The sequence below is a fragment of the Bubalus bubalis genome, chromosome 9 (assembly GCF_019923935.1).
Source record: "Bubalus bubalis isolate 160015118507 breed Murrah chromosome 9, NDDB_SH_1, whole genome shotgun sequence".
Taxonomy (NCBI): domain Eukaryota; kingdom Metazoa; phylum Chordata; class Mammalia; order Artiodactyla; family Bovidae; genus Bubalus; species Bubalus bubalis.
The window spans coordinates 90,057,220-90,073,485 of record NC_059165.1 but is presented as its reverse complement, the minus strand read 5'-3'; the positions used below and the strand labels follow the sequence as shown (position 1 = coordinate 90,073,485).

The window sequence follows — 16,266 nt, the reverse complement described above, 5'->3', positions numbered from 1 at the left end:
GGTTTCGCGCGGCCTTATGGGACTCGTAGTCCGGACCCTGCTCCCACCCACCGGAACTCCATTTCCCGTGGGGCCTTGGGGCAGTGGACTTCCGGCGTGAGTGCGGGTCGGCGCACGCGGCGGCGGTCCGGTTGACTTTGCGGAGCCATGGAGGGCGGCTTCGGCTCCGATTTCGGGGGCTCCGGCGGGGGGAAGCTGGACCCAGGGCTCATAATGGAGCAGGTGAAAGTGCAGATCGCCGTGGCCAACGCGCAGGAGCTGCTACAGGTCCGGGGCTGGCCGGGGGCGGGGTGGGGGGCTGAGGGCTGCGGGATCCGCCGGGGCCGGTGTCGCAACTGAGGGCTCGCGTGTCCCCACAGAGGATGACGGACAAGTGCTTCCGGAAGTGTATCGGGAAGCCGGGGGGTTCCCTGGACAATTCGGAGCAGGTAAAACCGGGGTGGCGGGGTCGCGGGGTCGCGGGCTGGACCCGGTAGGGTGGTCTCCGCGCGTGCGCTGACTTAATGAAGAGGCGTGGAGAGGATGCTGCGCGTGCGCAGTCCGCTGCCGGGGCGGGGGCACCAGCTGCGGTCCAGACCTAAGCGGCTCGCCGGTTCCTTCCCCAGAAGTGCATCGCCATGTGCATGGACCGCTACATGGACGCCTGGAACACCGTGTCACGTGCCTACAACTCGCGGCTGCAGCGGGAACGAGCCAACATGTGACCGCGACGCGCCAGCAGACCAACCCCCCGACCCTTGCCCTACCCCCCGGACCCATTTCCATAAACGCTGTTTGTGAGGCGGGGTCCTGCATATGAGTACTGCCTACCAGAAGTTTATGAGGACGACATTGGTCCAGGGACCGTTGGGACTCTACCCGTCCTTTCCGCCTAGCCGCCCACCTGCTAGCCGGTGTAGCTTGGGTCTTGGTAGGGGCGACCCTGGCTCCGGGTGCCACCTCCCTTTGTGCGCCTGTTAACGGATTAAGTCGTATGGACCGTGGTGGGGCCTCAACCCGGCTTACGCTGTCTGCCTGGGAGGAGGGTGCTGGTTGACGCATCACAAGCTTTATTCAGCCGCCAGAGAATGGAGAAGCTTGAACTAGTTCAGGGCTGAACTTAACAACCCCTGGCGAGAGGGATTTAATTTTAAAGGGAGGAGTGCGGTCGGTGATGGGGAGCCATGTTCATTAGTTTACCTGGGAAGGGGCAGGGCTTTTTTGAGGGAGTGGGGGACCACCTTCTCTTTATCCTGTTTTGGTCTTTTAATGTATGGTACTGGCTGCTAGGAGGTGTGTTGTGTAATACGTTCATACAGTAAAATCAACATGTAATGAGATGCAGGGTCTATTGGAGTTTGGATTGCTGCCATCTTGGTCTCAGCTGGTTCCACTTGTTTTTTTCTTTGTGTGTGTGTGTGCGGGACGGGCGCTTCCTTTTTTATTTCTGGACCCTTGAACTTAAAGGTTTATGTTAACTCGTGCTAAACGTGGGGAGGGGGTGTGGTTGGCAGGTTTTGAGCAAATTCCTGGTTTATCCCTGGTGACAAAGCCTCCCCTTGTTACTGCTCCTCATTCTTGAGGGGCGCTGGAGGACAGATGGTCTGACTTCCGAAGCTGAGGCTGTTTTTTGCTGAACACACGGGTGTGGTTGTTCCCTAGTTGAGGGGGGCAGAACTGTTCCCTGATGAGCCTAAAATAAGTGTGATGGTCACCAGGCTGCAGTCCCATGTACTTGCATTCTTGCATTCGAATCGTCCTGAAGTTTGATGACTTCAAGCTGTTCACTAACGGAAGTTGAGGAGGCAAGTAAGGAGGCCCGCCCAGAGATGAGCAGGCAGATGATAGCAGTTAGTGGGTAGAGAAATGGAAGAAGCCAGGCTAAGCCAAGGAGGCCTTTGTTTGACCAAATGGAGTTTGGATTGGATTTTGGAGTGTGTTATATCTGTGTGACCACTGAGCTTGCTCATACCTGTGTTTTGTATTTACCTTGATCTGACCGGAATTATTGACACCCATGTAGCAGGTCTTAACTGTGCAGACTTCCCCTTCCTCAGGTAGGAGATAAATCAAGGGGCAGCCTGTTGTCGAGAATATTTGCTACTGAGTCCAGAGAAGAATGGAGTCCTTGTAAGGCATCCGCCATATTTTTAGACAAGTCCTCTAGGGTCTACTTGAGACTCTGGGAGGCTGCTAGTCAGAGGCTGATGACTGATTCCTCCTCCTGCCACAGTGAGTCCCGTTGCCCTTTGCTCTTGAGGCTGGGAGATGTCATGAATGGTTTTATCTGGGTTGTGAGAACTTAGCCGGCCTGGCGTGCATTGTGCACAAATTGGGATTTGTCTAAGCGAGAGTGAGCTGGGGACTTCCTTGGCAGTCCAGTGATTGGGACTTAACACTTTCACTGCAGGAGACTGGAGTTCAATCCCTGATTGGGAAACTAAGGTGCTACAAGCTTCGATGCATGGTTTAAAAAAAAGGAGGTGATTTAAGGTCTGTGGCAGGTTCACTGGTATATTGGAGTGGGTGGCTCAATAACTTCTTTCTCAGATGTAGGTGATGTCACTTTGGTATGGTGGCCCGTGGAGTCATGCCCTGTAATCGTCAGGCAGAGTGGGTGGTCGAGATTACTTGGGAAGGTCCTGCCCACCTAGGGTCTGGGCTTCCCAGGTGGCTCCATGGTAAAAGGATCCTCCTGGTAATGCAGGAGATGCAGGTTTGATCCCTGGGTCGAGGAATTTCGCTGGATGAGGAAATGGCTACTCACTCCAGTATTCTTGCCTGGAAAATCACACAGACAGGAATCTGGCAGGCTGCAGCAGCACCTGGGGGTCTAACTGGTCTTGTGGATTTCCAGCTTCCCGGGTTCTCAAACCCAGTCCCCAGGGAGAAAAGAATGTGAAGTGATGTCAGGGGAGGCAGTTCCAAATCCCCGTAGGTGTGTACAGCTCTGACTGTCCTCTCTAAGGCATGTTTCAGTGCGTCTGTCTCCCTGAGGTGGGTTTTGGAGCTGGGTCCTAGAGGAAGGGGCACCCGTCACATGCCCCCACGTGGACCCCACCTGCGTGTTCCTTGGGGGCTGTCCATGTTCTCACAAGTGCTCTAGGGGAGGGAGAGCCAGGGCAGGTGTGTGTCTGGACATTGTTTGGCTGAGTTGCTTTTGAGGGTTTGATTTGTTTTACTTTTCCCGACAATTGTGGTCTCCAAGTGGCATGAAAAGCCCACTTAATTCCTAGAGTGCTAAAGAGTTCCGTAGAAATTTGGGAAACAATGGCGGGCCTGTTGTGACTCTGGATGGACTTGGGGAGCCCAAACCGAGGGGTTATTTCCTTGAGCAGGGTCTTGGAGAACTCCAGGGCAGTATCCGTTTGGGTGGGGCATGCCTCTATCCAGCTGGCGAGGGTGTCAGTGACATCCAGCAAACGTCTGACGTTTCCTTGTGTCCAGGGCATCCCTAGAAAATCAGTCTGCCAGTCTTGACCTGAATGTGTGGCTCTATCCCATGTGGGGGTCACTCCCTTGACCTTGCGGGGGGTGGGTGAGTGTTGGGCTTATTCCGGAGGCAGACAAAGTGAGTTCCGACCCCATTTAAGGAGACTGGAGAACAGGGATGGTCGTGGACTTGATGAGCCACTGACATGGGGCGTCCTGACTGTCCTGTGTACTCAGGTGAGCTGCCCGGATGGCCTGCAGTATGATGGCCGACAGGAGGGACAGCTGCCCGTGATCAGTATCCATCCACCCCAGGCATTCAGGGCTTTTAAGATATCACCATCTGAAAGCCTGCTCCCTTTGTTCTGGGGTGTAGACGGCAGCATACCGAAGTCCATGACCCCCTCTCCACTTGTTCAGCTGCCGTGTCTCCCCCGTTACTTCCTTTTGTTATTCCTGCATCTCCCCCTTGATAGCCGCTGTGGTGAGAGGCCGCTGCCTCCATCGGCTTTAGAGTCAGTGTAGCTGCAGACAGCTTGCCCTTTCCCCAACTTTAGTGCCCTGGCTTGTACGCAGAGCCGCCAGAGGGCAGAGCTTTAGCGTTCTCTGCTAGAGTGATAGACCCAGGGCATGCCCTCCCTTGCGTTTCCATCTTTTGTGAAGCTCCTCCCATGGGTGAAACACTCGGATTCTGCAGGTCCAGCCTCCGGGGGTGACCCTGTCCCATGACTTCCTCCCAATCGCAGGTTAACCTTGGACCTGGCTGAGGGTGCAGGCAGGCGTGGTGAGGACGTTGCAGGGCCCCCGTCACCAGCAGGTCGTCTAGAAGTGCAACTTGGGTTCCACCCTGTCTCCCCCCTGCTTCTTTCCTTATGAAGGGCTGGACATGGTCGGTGGGGTGTGGAGCTCCAGATGGTCAGGAGCTGTCCAGAGGTTAATCCTCACCTCTCTGAGGAGCCGAGAATTAACAGCTACAGCCTGTGAGCACAGGGTAATCCTTCAGAACTTTGGTCCAGTTGTTCAGAATAGGCTGCAGCCTGAGTCAGAGGCCTGGTGAGTTCTTCCGTGTGTGTGTATGTGGCTCTCCTGGTGAGTTCTGTGTGTGTGTCTCTTGGTGGGTTCTTCCGTGTGTGTGTGTGTGTGTACGTGCATGTGAATGGAGCTGTGAATGGGTCCCATGAAGCTAATGCGGGGAACGTTACAGGAGCACTTGGTCACAGTCAGGGGTCCACTCGGTCACAGTCAGGGGTCCACTCTAAAGGGTCAGGCTCCTTCACTTTTAAAAAATTTTTGTTTATTTCTGGCTATGCTGGGTCTTGTTGCTGCGTGGGCCTCTCTCTAGTTGGGGAGAGCGGGGACTTCTCTCCAGCTGCAGTGCACAGATTTCTCCTTGCACTTGCTCATTTGTCACGGGGCGTGGACTCCAGAGGGCATGTGCTTCAGTAGCTGCGGCCCCTGGGCCCAGTGGTTGGGCTCAATGGTTGCTCTGTGGAATGTGGGACCTTCCCCAGACCAGGGATGGATCCCATGTTTCCTGCGTTGACAGGCGGATTCTTTACCAGTGAGCCCCCAAGGAAGCCTGGTCCTTCCATTTTTTTTTAAAGGTTTATTCTTGAGACATTAAAATTTCTTTTCCATATTAAAGTCTTTGCAGTCTGCTCTGCGTTTTGTGCTCAGTTGTGTCCAACTCTGTGACCCCATGGACTGTAGCCCGCCAGGCTCCTCTGTCTATGGAATTCTCAGGTCAAGAATACTAGAGTGGGTTGCCATTTCGTTCTCCACAGTCCCTCACTTTTAATTGTTCATACCAGGGCTTAGTAATCTAAGCTAAAGTTAGGGATCCCTATACAACAGAACCCACCCGGCCATCCCCAGGAAACCCCAGAGCTGGTTTCTTGTGCTGGGGGTGCCCTCTGACAAGGCCCCTCTCTCCTCTCCTTCGACTGTGCCCTGGGCCCCTCTGCTATGAGGAGCCCTCAAAGCTCTGCCTGCTGGGGGAGGGTTGAGTTTTCTCCTTTGAAACTTGAGGTCCTCTCTCAGCCAGGGGCTTTACAATGTTAACTGTGCTGTGGCAGACAGCTCTTTAATGGACTGGCAGAATGTCATCCACTCAGCGGGTGGCACTAGTTTGTAAAGAACACATCTACCAGTGCAGGAGACATGAGACTCAGGGTGGGGTCATGCCTGGGTGGGGCAGATCCCTGGAGGAGGGAATGGCAACCCATTCCAGTCTTCTTGCCTGGAGAATCCCATGGACAGGAGCCTGGCGGGCTATAGCCGTAGGGTCCCAGAGTTGGATGCTACTGAAGCAATTTAGCACACACACACCACTCATTGGAGAATACTTCCTATTCTGATTCAAGGTCCCTACAGTCCTCAGTTTGTTGCTGTTTAGTCACTGAGTTGTATGCAGCTCTTTGCGACCCCATGGACTGAAGCACACCAGACTTCCCTGTCCTTCACTGTCTCTCGGAGTTTGCTTAAACTCCTGTCCATCCACCCATTTCATCCTCTGTCGTCCCCTTCTCTTCCTGCCCTCAGTCTTTCCCAGCATCAGGGTCTTTTCCAAATGAGTCAGTTCTTTGAATCAGGTGGCCAAAATGTTGGAGCTTCAGCATCGGTCCTTCCAATGAGTATTCAGGATTAATTTCCTTTAGGATGGACTGCTTTGATCTCGGGACCATACAGAGGAACTAACCCCCTCGAGATTAATCGGGCCATTGTTCTTGAAACGGCTTTCCCCAGTGGTCCAGTGATTAGCACTCTTCACTTGCAATGCACAGGGTAGGGGTTTGATCCCTGGTGGGGGAACTAAGATCCCACATGCTGCTCAGTGCCCCCCCCCCCCAAAAAAAAGTATTCTTGGCAAAGGGCAATAGCACTAGGGTGACAGAACAGAAGCGACTCCACAGTCAAAGGTGTTTCAGTGTTGAGGTGTTTGTCTTGGAGATAAACCACAGCCTCCAGTTTCTATAGTATGTCTTTCCGTGTTAGAGAAAACAGGTGTTCCAGGACACATAAGAAAGTGAGATGACCCTCTCCCTAGTCACACTCGGGAGCTCTGTTCCTGTAGCTTCCCCTCCACTCCTGTCATTCCGCATTTATCTTCACTCGTTCTATCCTGTCAAGTGTTCAAGACAGAGTGGGGCCCCATGTCCACTAGAAAGTCCACCGCTTTACCCCTGTGGTCAGATAGCCAAGGCTTCTCCAAGGAGCTTCTGGGCACCTTCAGTCCTCTTCTTAAACGTGTGCAGCTGGCGAGGATGAACCAGGTTGCGGTGGGTCATACCCCTTCTGGCAGCCCTGCTGCAGCCCTTGTGCGTGATGACTGGCTTTGAGCTCTGCTCCCAACTGTGGTCTTTGGAAGCCAGGGTGACTCACTGATACCACATAGTCCCTTGGGGGGGCCAAATAGCTGAAGCCAGGTTACTGGCTGTTGGTTCCGCTCATCTGTCTTCCTTGGCATCTGCCTCCAGATCCCAGTTGAACACCCTAAATGCTGATTCCACCCCCGGGAAGTGGGCATGGGGGGCCCTGTCTCCAGCTTCTATAATGTTCTAATGTCTGGACACTCTGGAAAGTGAAATGGGACTTTGCACATTATTGACCAAGGGATTTTTGCAGGAACTAACATCTGTGGCCAGTGATTTGTTATGTAAGTGAATATTGAAACGTCTCCAGTCAATAATGTTCGGGTAACAAAAGACGCATTCATCCACCTGTGGTCAGTAAGTTGTTAAGAATGGCCTGCCCATCCACTGACCCCAGGTTCACGTTCATGTACACGCGAAGGCATTCCCTGAGGCATTCCAGGAACCCTACAAATCACATGCCTGAGAGTGAGGTGCTGCTGGCCATCTTCCTCTTGATGGTCCCACATGGGGTCTGTGTTGGAAACAGCCTGAATTCCAGGCTAGTATGGGCTTCCCTGGTTGCTCAGACAGTAAAGAATCCGCCTGCAGTGCAGGAGACCTGGGTTCAATCCCTGGGTCGGGAAGTTTTCCCTGGAGAAGGAAATGGCAACCCACTCCAGTATACTTGCCTGGGAAATCCCATGGACAGAGGATCCTGGCGGGCTATAGTCCATGGGGTTGCAAAGAGTCAGACACAATTAAGCGACTAACACATCACAGAGCGTGTCCGGCATGACTTTGATGGGTCTTATCAGCTTCCTCCTTTGTATTGGTTATAATCAGTGCCTTTTCTTCCCTGGGAGAATAAAATGTTCACTAAGTGGGGAAACAGGTTTGGAACATTCCCTGGACTAAATTAAGGGGACCCTCTTAGGGGCCCCTTCAAAACCTTGGATCTGCCCTTTCAGTCCTGTAGATCTGGGAGAAGAGGGCTACATACACAGCGGTCACACTGCTCCCTCCACTGGGGACCTCCCAAGGGGGGAGTTGCCTACTGAGCCCAAAGGGTGCCTGTGCCATGGACTGATCCCCCTAGGAGGTGTGGAGAGATGGGGGTTGGAGAGAGTAGAAGGCATGGGAACCAGGAGAGGTGGGATAGGTGACTCAGGAGTCCTGGGTGAGCCGACAGAAGAGGAACACGGCCCTTGGTGGGAGAGGAGGCCATGAGGACTCTCAGGCTGGGGCCCCAATACCAGGAGGGAGGTTAGAAGTAACCCCACATTTCATGCATAGCACAGTGAGAAACTGGAATGAGGTCTTGGCCCATGTTCTTCAGATGCTGGCGGTAGAGATGCAGTTGGGAAATGGTGTTAGGATTTAGAGAGCATGGTTGGGCAGCTCTCCCCCTCCGCCGTTTTATACTGGGGCCAGGTGACAGTTCAAAAGATCATGAGTTCTCTCTTCGTGGCGGTGATGTCCAGCTATGGAGGGTGCACCCCAGTGGCAGTTCTGCGTGGCTAGCAGCTTGGTCACACACACATACACACACAACCCCCCTCCCCAGCCTCCCGGGATCCCTTGCTTCTAGTCTGTCTCCAGCTCCCTGGGGGCCTTGCTGGCTAGCTGGTGATGCGGCACCCACCACATCCGGCACCCACCACATCCAGCACCCACCATGTGGTCTAGGTCTCTGGCTAAAATCTGACCTAGTCCTTGTGTGGCTGGCAGCAGAGATGCTGTGGAAGAGGGCTGAGGCGATAAGGTCCCCTCTGATATCAGCGACTGGAAGTTTCCAGTCCCACTGGACACGGCCCCAGTCTGCAGCGAGCAGCCGCCTTGCTGTAGATGTGCTGGGGGTAGAGACATTCTTCACCTGGGGAGCGCTCTGCTCGATCTCCGGCTGCTCTTAGGTCTCAGGATGAATTCAGTAGCCCTCACTGGCCCGAGGGGTTCAGAGCTGCCCGGTGGTTCAGCTGGTCTTGTCCCCCCTGTGTCAGTGAGTAAGCCCTGAGTTACAGGAGGGAGTGGACCCCACGTTGCGTGCCAGTTTGTAATCAAACTAAGTGGTGTGGACCCTGGTCTCCCAGCCACGGCTCTCTGCTTCAGTGGAGGTTCTTTCTCTTCAGGTTCCAGTAGGTGAATAAGGAGACCGAAGCTGAGATGGACACAGCAGCTTTATTCAGTGACCAGAGAACGGGGGATCAGGAGCTTAGTTAACCATAAACTTCTTGCCCACCTGGCCAAAGGGATTTAATTTTAAGGGGAGAGGCTGACACTGGGGAGGCATGTGCACTAGTTTCCCCGGACAGGGCTTTTTTGAGGGGGGCCACCCTGGGTGCCCTGTTTTGATCCCTAATATCTGGTCCTGGCTGCTGGTGGGTGTGTCATCTAATATGCTGATGTAACGTGGGCATCCAGGGAGACTCGGTCTGGTGGAGGTGCCATTTGTTACCATTTGTGTGTGTGTAGCTCCGTTTCTTATCTCAGGACCCTTTAACTTAGAGATTGTGTTCACTCCTGCTGAAGGTGGGGGAGTCAGGGTTGGGAGCCTTCCTCAGGGTGGGGGCTGGAGGGGTGAGAGCAAAGACCCAGGGCAGCTCTGGCAGGTCAGGCAGCCGCATGCCTGAGCACAGAATCGGGGTTTGGACCTATGGTTGTGGCCAGGCTCCTTCTATACTCTGACCTCCTGGAGACAGATCACTGAGGGAGGAAGGGTATGTTGGGGGGACCCTGTGTGTCTTCCCTGCTGGGGTCTCTGTGGGGACTGGCGTCAGCACCCCTCCCCTTCTTTCCTCAGTGACCCTGGGCTCCCAGGTGACAGGGGGTGTTGTTCATGTAAAGGGGAGCCTGCAGACAAGGCTGCCCAGAGGCTGAGGGTGGGCCTCTCCCTGGAAGGCCCCCATCCCTCCCCCTCTAGGCCCTGTGTGAGGGGTGGGCAGTTGGTCATTGCTGTGACACGGAGGTGCCGGGCCAGCAGGCTACAGACGAGGGGCTGTGTTTATTGGAACAAAATATGCAATTCAACTGCACCCCCCGTTACCCACACCACCACCCCCACACACCGCCCCACCCCGCCACCTCCTCGACTCTGGTCCAGGTCTGGACAGCCACGTGGTGGTCACTCCTGGATGTTCTGCCCGATCCAGCCTCTGACAGCAGCCACCCGGGTGTACACGCCCGGGAACTGGGGCCGCCCACAGCCATAACCCCAGCTGGTGACCCCAGTTAGCACCCAGCGGCCGGAGGGCTCCCTGCAGGCCAGGGGTCCCCCAGCGTCACCCTGAGGAGGGGGGAGAGGAAAGTTACTCAGAGCGGGCAGTACTTCCCCCACAGCAGCCAAGGGTGGGCTGGCCTGACCTCCGTGACCCCAGGTAAGTTGTAGTCCTCGCCCCTGGGAGAGCCTCACTGCCATCTGAGAAATGGGTTCAGTGCTCAGGTGAGCTTTCATCCGGCTGGCAGACATTGGTGGACACCTGCCTGGTGGGCCTGGAGAAGACACGGCCTCTGCCCCACTGCTCTTGACCCCTCTACCTGACTGGGGGAAGATGCCGTGGGATGGAACCCGGCTCTCTAGAGGTGTCCGCCAAGGCGGGGTTCAGGGGAAACTCCAGGAGAGCAGAAAGGTGCTCTGTTTGAGGAAGTGCACTGGAGGTGGGGCGGGCAGCTGAGGGGCTTTGTGTCGTGAGGGTGGGGCCCTGGGGACCCCCGGTTCAGTTGCACAGTCGCTCACCGAGCAGCTGTCCACGCCTCCCTGCGGGAAGCCGGCGCACAGCATGCGGCTGCTGATCTGTACCGGGTAGAAGCGGCGGCAGGTCTGCTCGCTGAGGAGGCGCACGGCCGCCTTCTGCAGTTGCCTGGCCATCGAGCCTGCAGGCGAGCAACAAGACGGGACTTGGTACGGCTGTGTGCCCACTCGGTACCACAGGGATCCCCAGTGGGGGTCTGGGCGGGATCCTTCCCAATGCCCCGGAGGGGCGGCTGCACCTACCTCCCTCGCGCACGGAGCCCCAGCCTGTGATGACGCAACGCGAGCCGTCGGGGGGCCGCGGGGCGGGCTCAGGCAGGCAGATGGGCCGCACCAGGCGGCTGCGGCGTACTGGCCCCGCCAGCTCGAGCAGTGCCACGTCGTAGTCGAGCGTGTAGAGGTTGTAGAAGGGGTGCTTGTGGATGCGTGCCACACGCTCCAGCTGCCCATCAGCGCCACTTAGGAACGGCGTGCCCAGGAAGGCTGCCCACTGCTTGGGGTCCCCGTAGCTGTGGGATGTGAAGGATAGGCGTCCGCCCGGGCCCCCACGCCCCTGCCCTATCGGGGGCTCCCCTGCACCCGTGGCCGGCACCTGACCTCAGTTGAGTGTTCCTTTTCCCTAGAATTGGGGGGGGGGGGGAGGATGAGGGGCCACCAGGCACTGAGGTGACACTACACGCTGTGTCCATTTCCGCCTAATGTTGGGGCTCTGGTGGCTGGAGGACCCCCTGTCCCACCTCCCAACCGCTCCGACCTCGGCACTGTGAGGCGCATCCTGAGATGGGTGTTTCCATGGAAGGCAGGAACCCTGGCCAGCCCTCCTCCTGGGCACCCTGCCAGGAAGGGGAACCTCCTCTCACCTTGGAGGACCTTTAGGGTGGTGCCGGTCCAAGCCAGTTGGGCTGGGGATGAAAGTGTCTCACTGCCCCCAGAGATCTGGCCGGAGGCCCCCCGCACCCCTGCATTTAGTGGGGGCTGGACTCACCCCTTGCAGCCAGGTTTGGGGTGGTGGGTAGGCAGGGAAGGTTTGCGCAAAGGAGGGGCCCGGGGCTGTGGGTGTGGGGAAAGGGCGTTCCGGGCGAAGGCGGAGGCGCCACGCTCTGAATTTTCAGGGGCTGGGATTGGTGAACCACCGACGTGGGCCAGGACCTTCGGGACTCACACGTCGAAGCAGTGCGCCGCCGACAGCAGCCACCTCTCCGCCACCAGCACAGCCCCGCAGCGGTGCTCCCGCCGCCGCAGCCACAGGCTCACCTGCCATGGCCACTCCCCGCGGCCCGCAGCGCTGCCGCCCACGATCCGGGTCAGCGCCGCAGCCGGCGCCAGGCCGCAGTCTGCAAAAGAGGCAGGTGCTCGCTGGTCGGAGGGCCCGCGCCTCCTCCATGCCAACTGTCCCGCCCCACCATGGAGCCCTGCCTGGCTGTGCTAGGGCGGAGGAGTGGGGTGGGAGACCCACCTCAGGAAAACGCCCCACCCACGGGACACTGGGCCTGGTCCTACCAGCGCCTCTTCTGGTCCCAGATGTTTGAAATGCATTTGTTTCCAGTACCCTTAGCCTTGGCGCCGCACCTCCCCAGCTGGGGCTCCGTGCCAGGATCCCCTCCTATCCCAACTCCTCTCAGGCAGCCTTCAGTCCCCAGGAGTCCAGTTCCCTGCTGCTCCCAAGCCCTCGCACACCCAGTGGCTTCCCAGGAGGCCCTGTCTGTCTTCCTGGATGCCGGCAATGGGCTCTTTACCCGAGTCCCAGTGACCTGGGGTCCTTCCCAGGGTGTCCCCCATCCTGTGGACCCCCCCACCCCCAGCACAAGCTGCACCCTCAGAACAAGAGAGTAGGAAGAAATGGGTGGGGTTGCAGGGGGTGCTGCAGGGCCCCCATCACCAGCTGAAGGGACGCTCAGGTTATACATCTGATTCTGTCCCCACCACCCAGCTGTTTCCCCTGCCCCCCTCAGCAGATACAGAGGCTGCAGGGAGCAGAAGGGCTCAGTGCCCACACCTGGAGGTGGCGACAGAGGGGGGCCACCACCTTGGCCCACCTGACCCCATCTGGAGCTTGCCTGAGACCAGGAGGCCTGGAGAATTCGGCGGAAGCTGCACCCCTCTCCTGGAAACACTACCCCCATGTAGAACAATATGTGCCATTTCAGGGCTCCCTCCACCTCCCAGCCCCATGGTAAGAACTGTAGCTATTGGAAAATTTCATAGGCGTCACAGGGCTGGAGACCAGACCCAGCCGCAGGGTTAACAGGACACAGTGTTTTTCTGAGGGCACGCTGCAGCTCTGCAGTGTCAACACCCTCCTCTGAGCAGCCTGCGGAGTCGCAGCCAGCAGAGGTCCCCTTGGATCCAGAGGAATGAAACAGACTCTGACCTGATTCGCAGGGGCTCTGGGCTCGACGTCCCACCTGTCTTAACCTTGTGGTCCCTGAGTGGGGGCCAGGAGGCACGGGGTGCAGATACCCCCACCACATACACACACACACGTGGTCTGCTTGGCTCTGGGCTCACTCCAGCATGCCCAGCACCTGCTCTGTCCCCACACGCCACAGCGCTGGCCTCTCCTCTGGTGAGTCTCTCCATGGTTCTTTGGGGGTGTGGCCTGCCTTGTAGTGAGTCCATAAACCTGACTTTGTGGGTGCAGGTCTATGTCTGGGGACTCAGGCCACCTGGGCTCTGTGAATGTTGGGGGTGGCGGAAGTGGGGACAGGCCCCATTCTCTCCCGAAGCCTGGGACACTGCCTCTGGCGTCTGGTTCAGCCATAGAAAATTGCCTACAGTTGATGGGGCTTTAATTTTTGACCCACAAACACAGCAGTTTCATATGTTTCTGATTAATATTTAATAATGTCCCAGACAAGCCCAGGGCCACGTTCTCTGTCATGACATCTTCGGCCACTTACTGCCGAGTTGTCCCCACTTAGACCCTAACGGGAGCCTGTGGGACTGGCCATTAACATGTGCATCTGTAGAGTCGGGGCCACAATGGGTTGACTTCTCTCCCCTCCGAAATTCCTAAGTGGAAGCCCTGACCCCCAGGATGAGACTGTTTGGAGATGATTACAGTAAAATGAGGTTATTAATAATAGGGTGGGCCCTAATCTGGTACAACTGGGGTCCTTATAATAGGGGGTTAGGACACAGACACCCACAGAGGGGAGACCACCTGAGGACGGGGAAGAAGGCAGCCACCTGCCCACACTGCCATCTCCGACCCCAGCTTCCAGCACCAGGAGACGACAAACATTTTAGGCCCCCAGCTGAGTAGCAGTGATACAGCCCCATGACAGACACAATAACCCGCCACCCACAGGCGCCACTCCATCCCCCCAGGTACCTGGTAGCTGGGCGCCCACCGTGGTCTTCGGAGCGGGGGGCAGTGGTGTCTGGCCCCTAGGGGTGGAGGTCACAGCGGCGGTGGTCCTGTCGGCAGGTTGACTGGTCACCCTGCTGGTGGCCTGGGGAGTGGGTGTGCTGGCCGTGACTCCCGGGACTGTGAGGCCTGCTGTCGTCCTGGTGGCGTGACTGCTGGTGGACATCCTCGTGGTGGGCAGCGGGGCCGTGGGGAGTGAGTGGGAGGACATGGTGGCCAGGATCCAGCCCTTGAGCCGGGTGATGCGGGTGTACACGCCCGGCTTCTTGACCTGCGCACAGCCGATGCCCCAACTCACGATCCCAGCCAGGTAAAACACACCGGGTGTCTCCTCACAGGCCAGGGGTCCCCCAGAGTCACCCTGGAAAGGAAGGCAAAGGGCTGGCTGAGCACCCAGCGTCCTCACTGTGGAGGTGCTGCCAGGCCCTCCCACATGCCCACGAGTGCAGCGGCTCCTCAGTGGAGCCTGCCTCACACCCATGCAGGGCTGCGGGACCTTGTGTGACCTGGAGCAGGTCACCCCTCTGAGCTGAGATGGCTCTTACTTTTGCCTTGGCAACAAAACATCAGAAAACCCTGAAGAAAAAACAGCCCTCATAAGAAATAATACAAAGTGGGGAAAAGAGGCAAGTGGTGCTGGGAAAGCTGGACAACCACATGTAAATCAATGAAGTTAGAACACACCCTCACTCCCTACACAAAAATAAATTGAAAATGGCTTAAAGACTTAAGAGTAAGACATGACACCATAAAACTCCTAGAAGAGTTAAACATAGGAAAAATGTAAATCTTACCAATGTTTTCTCAGGTCAATCTCCCAAGGCAAGAGAAATAAAAGCAAAATTAAACAAATGGGATCTAATCACACTTAAAAAGCTTTTGCACAGTGAAGCATAAAATGAAAAACAACCTACAGAATGGGAGAGAATATTTGCAAGCGATGCAACTGACAAGGGCTTAATCTCCAAAATACACAAACTCAGTACTACAAAATAACCCCATCAAAAAATGGGCAGAACACCTACATAGACATTTGCCCAAAGAAGACAAATGGCCAATAAGAACATGAAAAGATGTTCAACATCATAATTCTAGAGAAATGGAGATCAAAACTACAATGGAAAAAGTGAAAAAAACAATGAAGTATCACCTCACACTAGTCAGGATGGCCATCATATTTTTAAAAAATCTACAGATAATAACATGCTGGAAAGGATGTGGAGAAAAAGAAACCCTCTTACACTGTTGCTGAGAGTAATTAACCAGCCACTGTGAACAGTAGGGAGGGTCCTTAAAAAATGAGAGTCGCCATATGATGTAGCAGTCCCATTCCTGGACAATATATACAGGAAAGGCGAAAAATCTAACTGGAAAACGATACATGCACCCCAGAGTTCATAGCAGCACTGTTCACAATAGCCAAGACGTGTAAGCAACCTAAATGTCCACTGGCAGCACCGGGTAAAGAAGATGTGGTACGTATATACAATCGACTATTACTCAACCACAAAAAAGAATGAAATCGTGCCATTTTGCAGCAACATGCATGGACGTAGAGATGATCATACTAAGTGAGATGAGTCAGACGAATATCATGTATCACTTATATGTGGAATCTAAAATATGACACAAGTTACAAAAACAGACTCTCAGAGAATATACTTGTGGTTGCCAGAGGGGAAGGGTCAGGGAGGGATTAACAGATATACACTACTAAATAGAAAACAGATTACGGATTTACTGTATAGTGTGGGGAACTATATTCAGTATTTTCAAATTATGATGGAAAAGAATATGAAAAGTATATGCATATATAACTGAGTCGCTTTGCTGTATATCAGAAACCAACACATTGTAAATCAACTATACTCCAGTAAAATGATTTTAAAGCATCATGTTTGCTGTAGGTTTCTGTTGTATTTCAGATGCTTTTCTTCTGATTTTGAAGATGATCCTATTTCTCTTCTTCAAAGTACAAATGCATTGAATAACATTGACAGAGTCTCCTGTGTGGAGCTGAGATTTTTGAGATCGACTCACCTTGGTTGTGATGTTTTTCCTTATAATACCCTAGTGAATTGAATTTGCTTTTTGTTAGGCTTTTTTGTGTCTATGCTTCTAAGTAACACTGGTCTGTGAATTTTTTTTCTCTTTCTTTATATTTTTTTATATTTATTTTGCCACATTGCGTGGTTTCTGGAATCTCAGTTCCCTAACCAGGGACTGAGCCCCAGGCCAGGACGTTCCCTGGACTTCTTTTCCCTGTAAGTGTCTCTGGCCCTGATTGCGTGGTCTAGCTAGCTTTTTATGTTCTGGATCCAATTGGTTTCCTCTTAAAAATGGGTCACCCACATGTCAGGTGTGACAGGGTGGTCATTTACATACCC

The 16,266-nt window shown here is 55.0% G+C and overlaps 2 protein-coding genes across 3 annotated transcripts in view; one reads left to right on the top strand and one right to left on the bottom strand.

Moving 5' to 3' along the window:
• Nucleotides 1-78: 78 nt before the first annotated feature.
• On the top strand, nucleotides 79-1,319 carry TIMM13 (translocase of inner mitochondrial membrane 13). Its single transcript, XM_006047829.3, has 3 exons — nucleotides 79-267; nucleotides 360-428; nucleotides 606-1,319. Exons 1-3 carry the CDS (start codon nucleotides 148-150, stop codon nucleotides 702-704), a joined length of 288 nt encoding a protein of 95 aa, XP_006047891.1. The 5' UTR covers nucleotides 79-147; the 3' UTR covers nucleotides 705-1,319.
• Nucleotides 1,320-9,882: 8,563 nt separating this feature from the next.
• TMPRSS9 (transmembrane serine protease 9) overlaps nucleotides 9,883-16,266 on the bottom strand; it is a 30,096-nt gene continuing 23,712 nt past the window's right edge. For both annotated transcript variants that reach the window (XM_025293121.2, XM_044947903.1), the window contains exons 14-18: nucleotides 13,844-14,240; nucleotides 11,672-11,843; nucleotides 10,753-11,018; nucleotides 10,495-10,631; nucleotides 9,883-10,044 (exon numbers count right to left, since the gene is read on the bottom strand). In XM_025293121.2, coding sequence (XP_025148906.2) covers nucleotides 9,883-10,044; nucleotides 10,495-10,631; nucleotides 10,753-11,018; nucleotides 11,672-11,843; nucleotides 13,844-14,240 — 1,134 coding nt within the window. The remainder of the gene's footprint in view (nucleotides 10,045-10,494; nucleotides 10,632-10,752; nucleotides 11,019-11,671; nucleotides 11,844-13,843; nucleotides 14,241-16,266) is intronic.

What these genes read in the sequence shown, in the direction of transcription:
- TIMM13 (XM_006047829.3), top strand. Translation starts at nt 148, where the DNA reads ATGGAGGGCGGCTTCGGCTCCGATTTCGGGGGCTCCGGCGGGGGGAAG. An exon ending in ACGCGCAGGAGCTGCTACAG is followed by an intron (nt 268 to 359) that starts GTCCGGGGCTGG and finishes GTGTCCCCACAG; the next exon opens with AGGATGACGGACAAGTGCTT. An exon ending in CCCTGGACAATTCGGAGCAG is followed by an intron (nt 429 to 605) that starts GTAAAACCGGGG and finishes TTCCTTCCCCAG; the next exon opens with AAGTGCATCGCCATGTGCAT.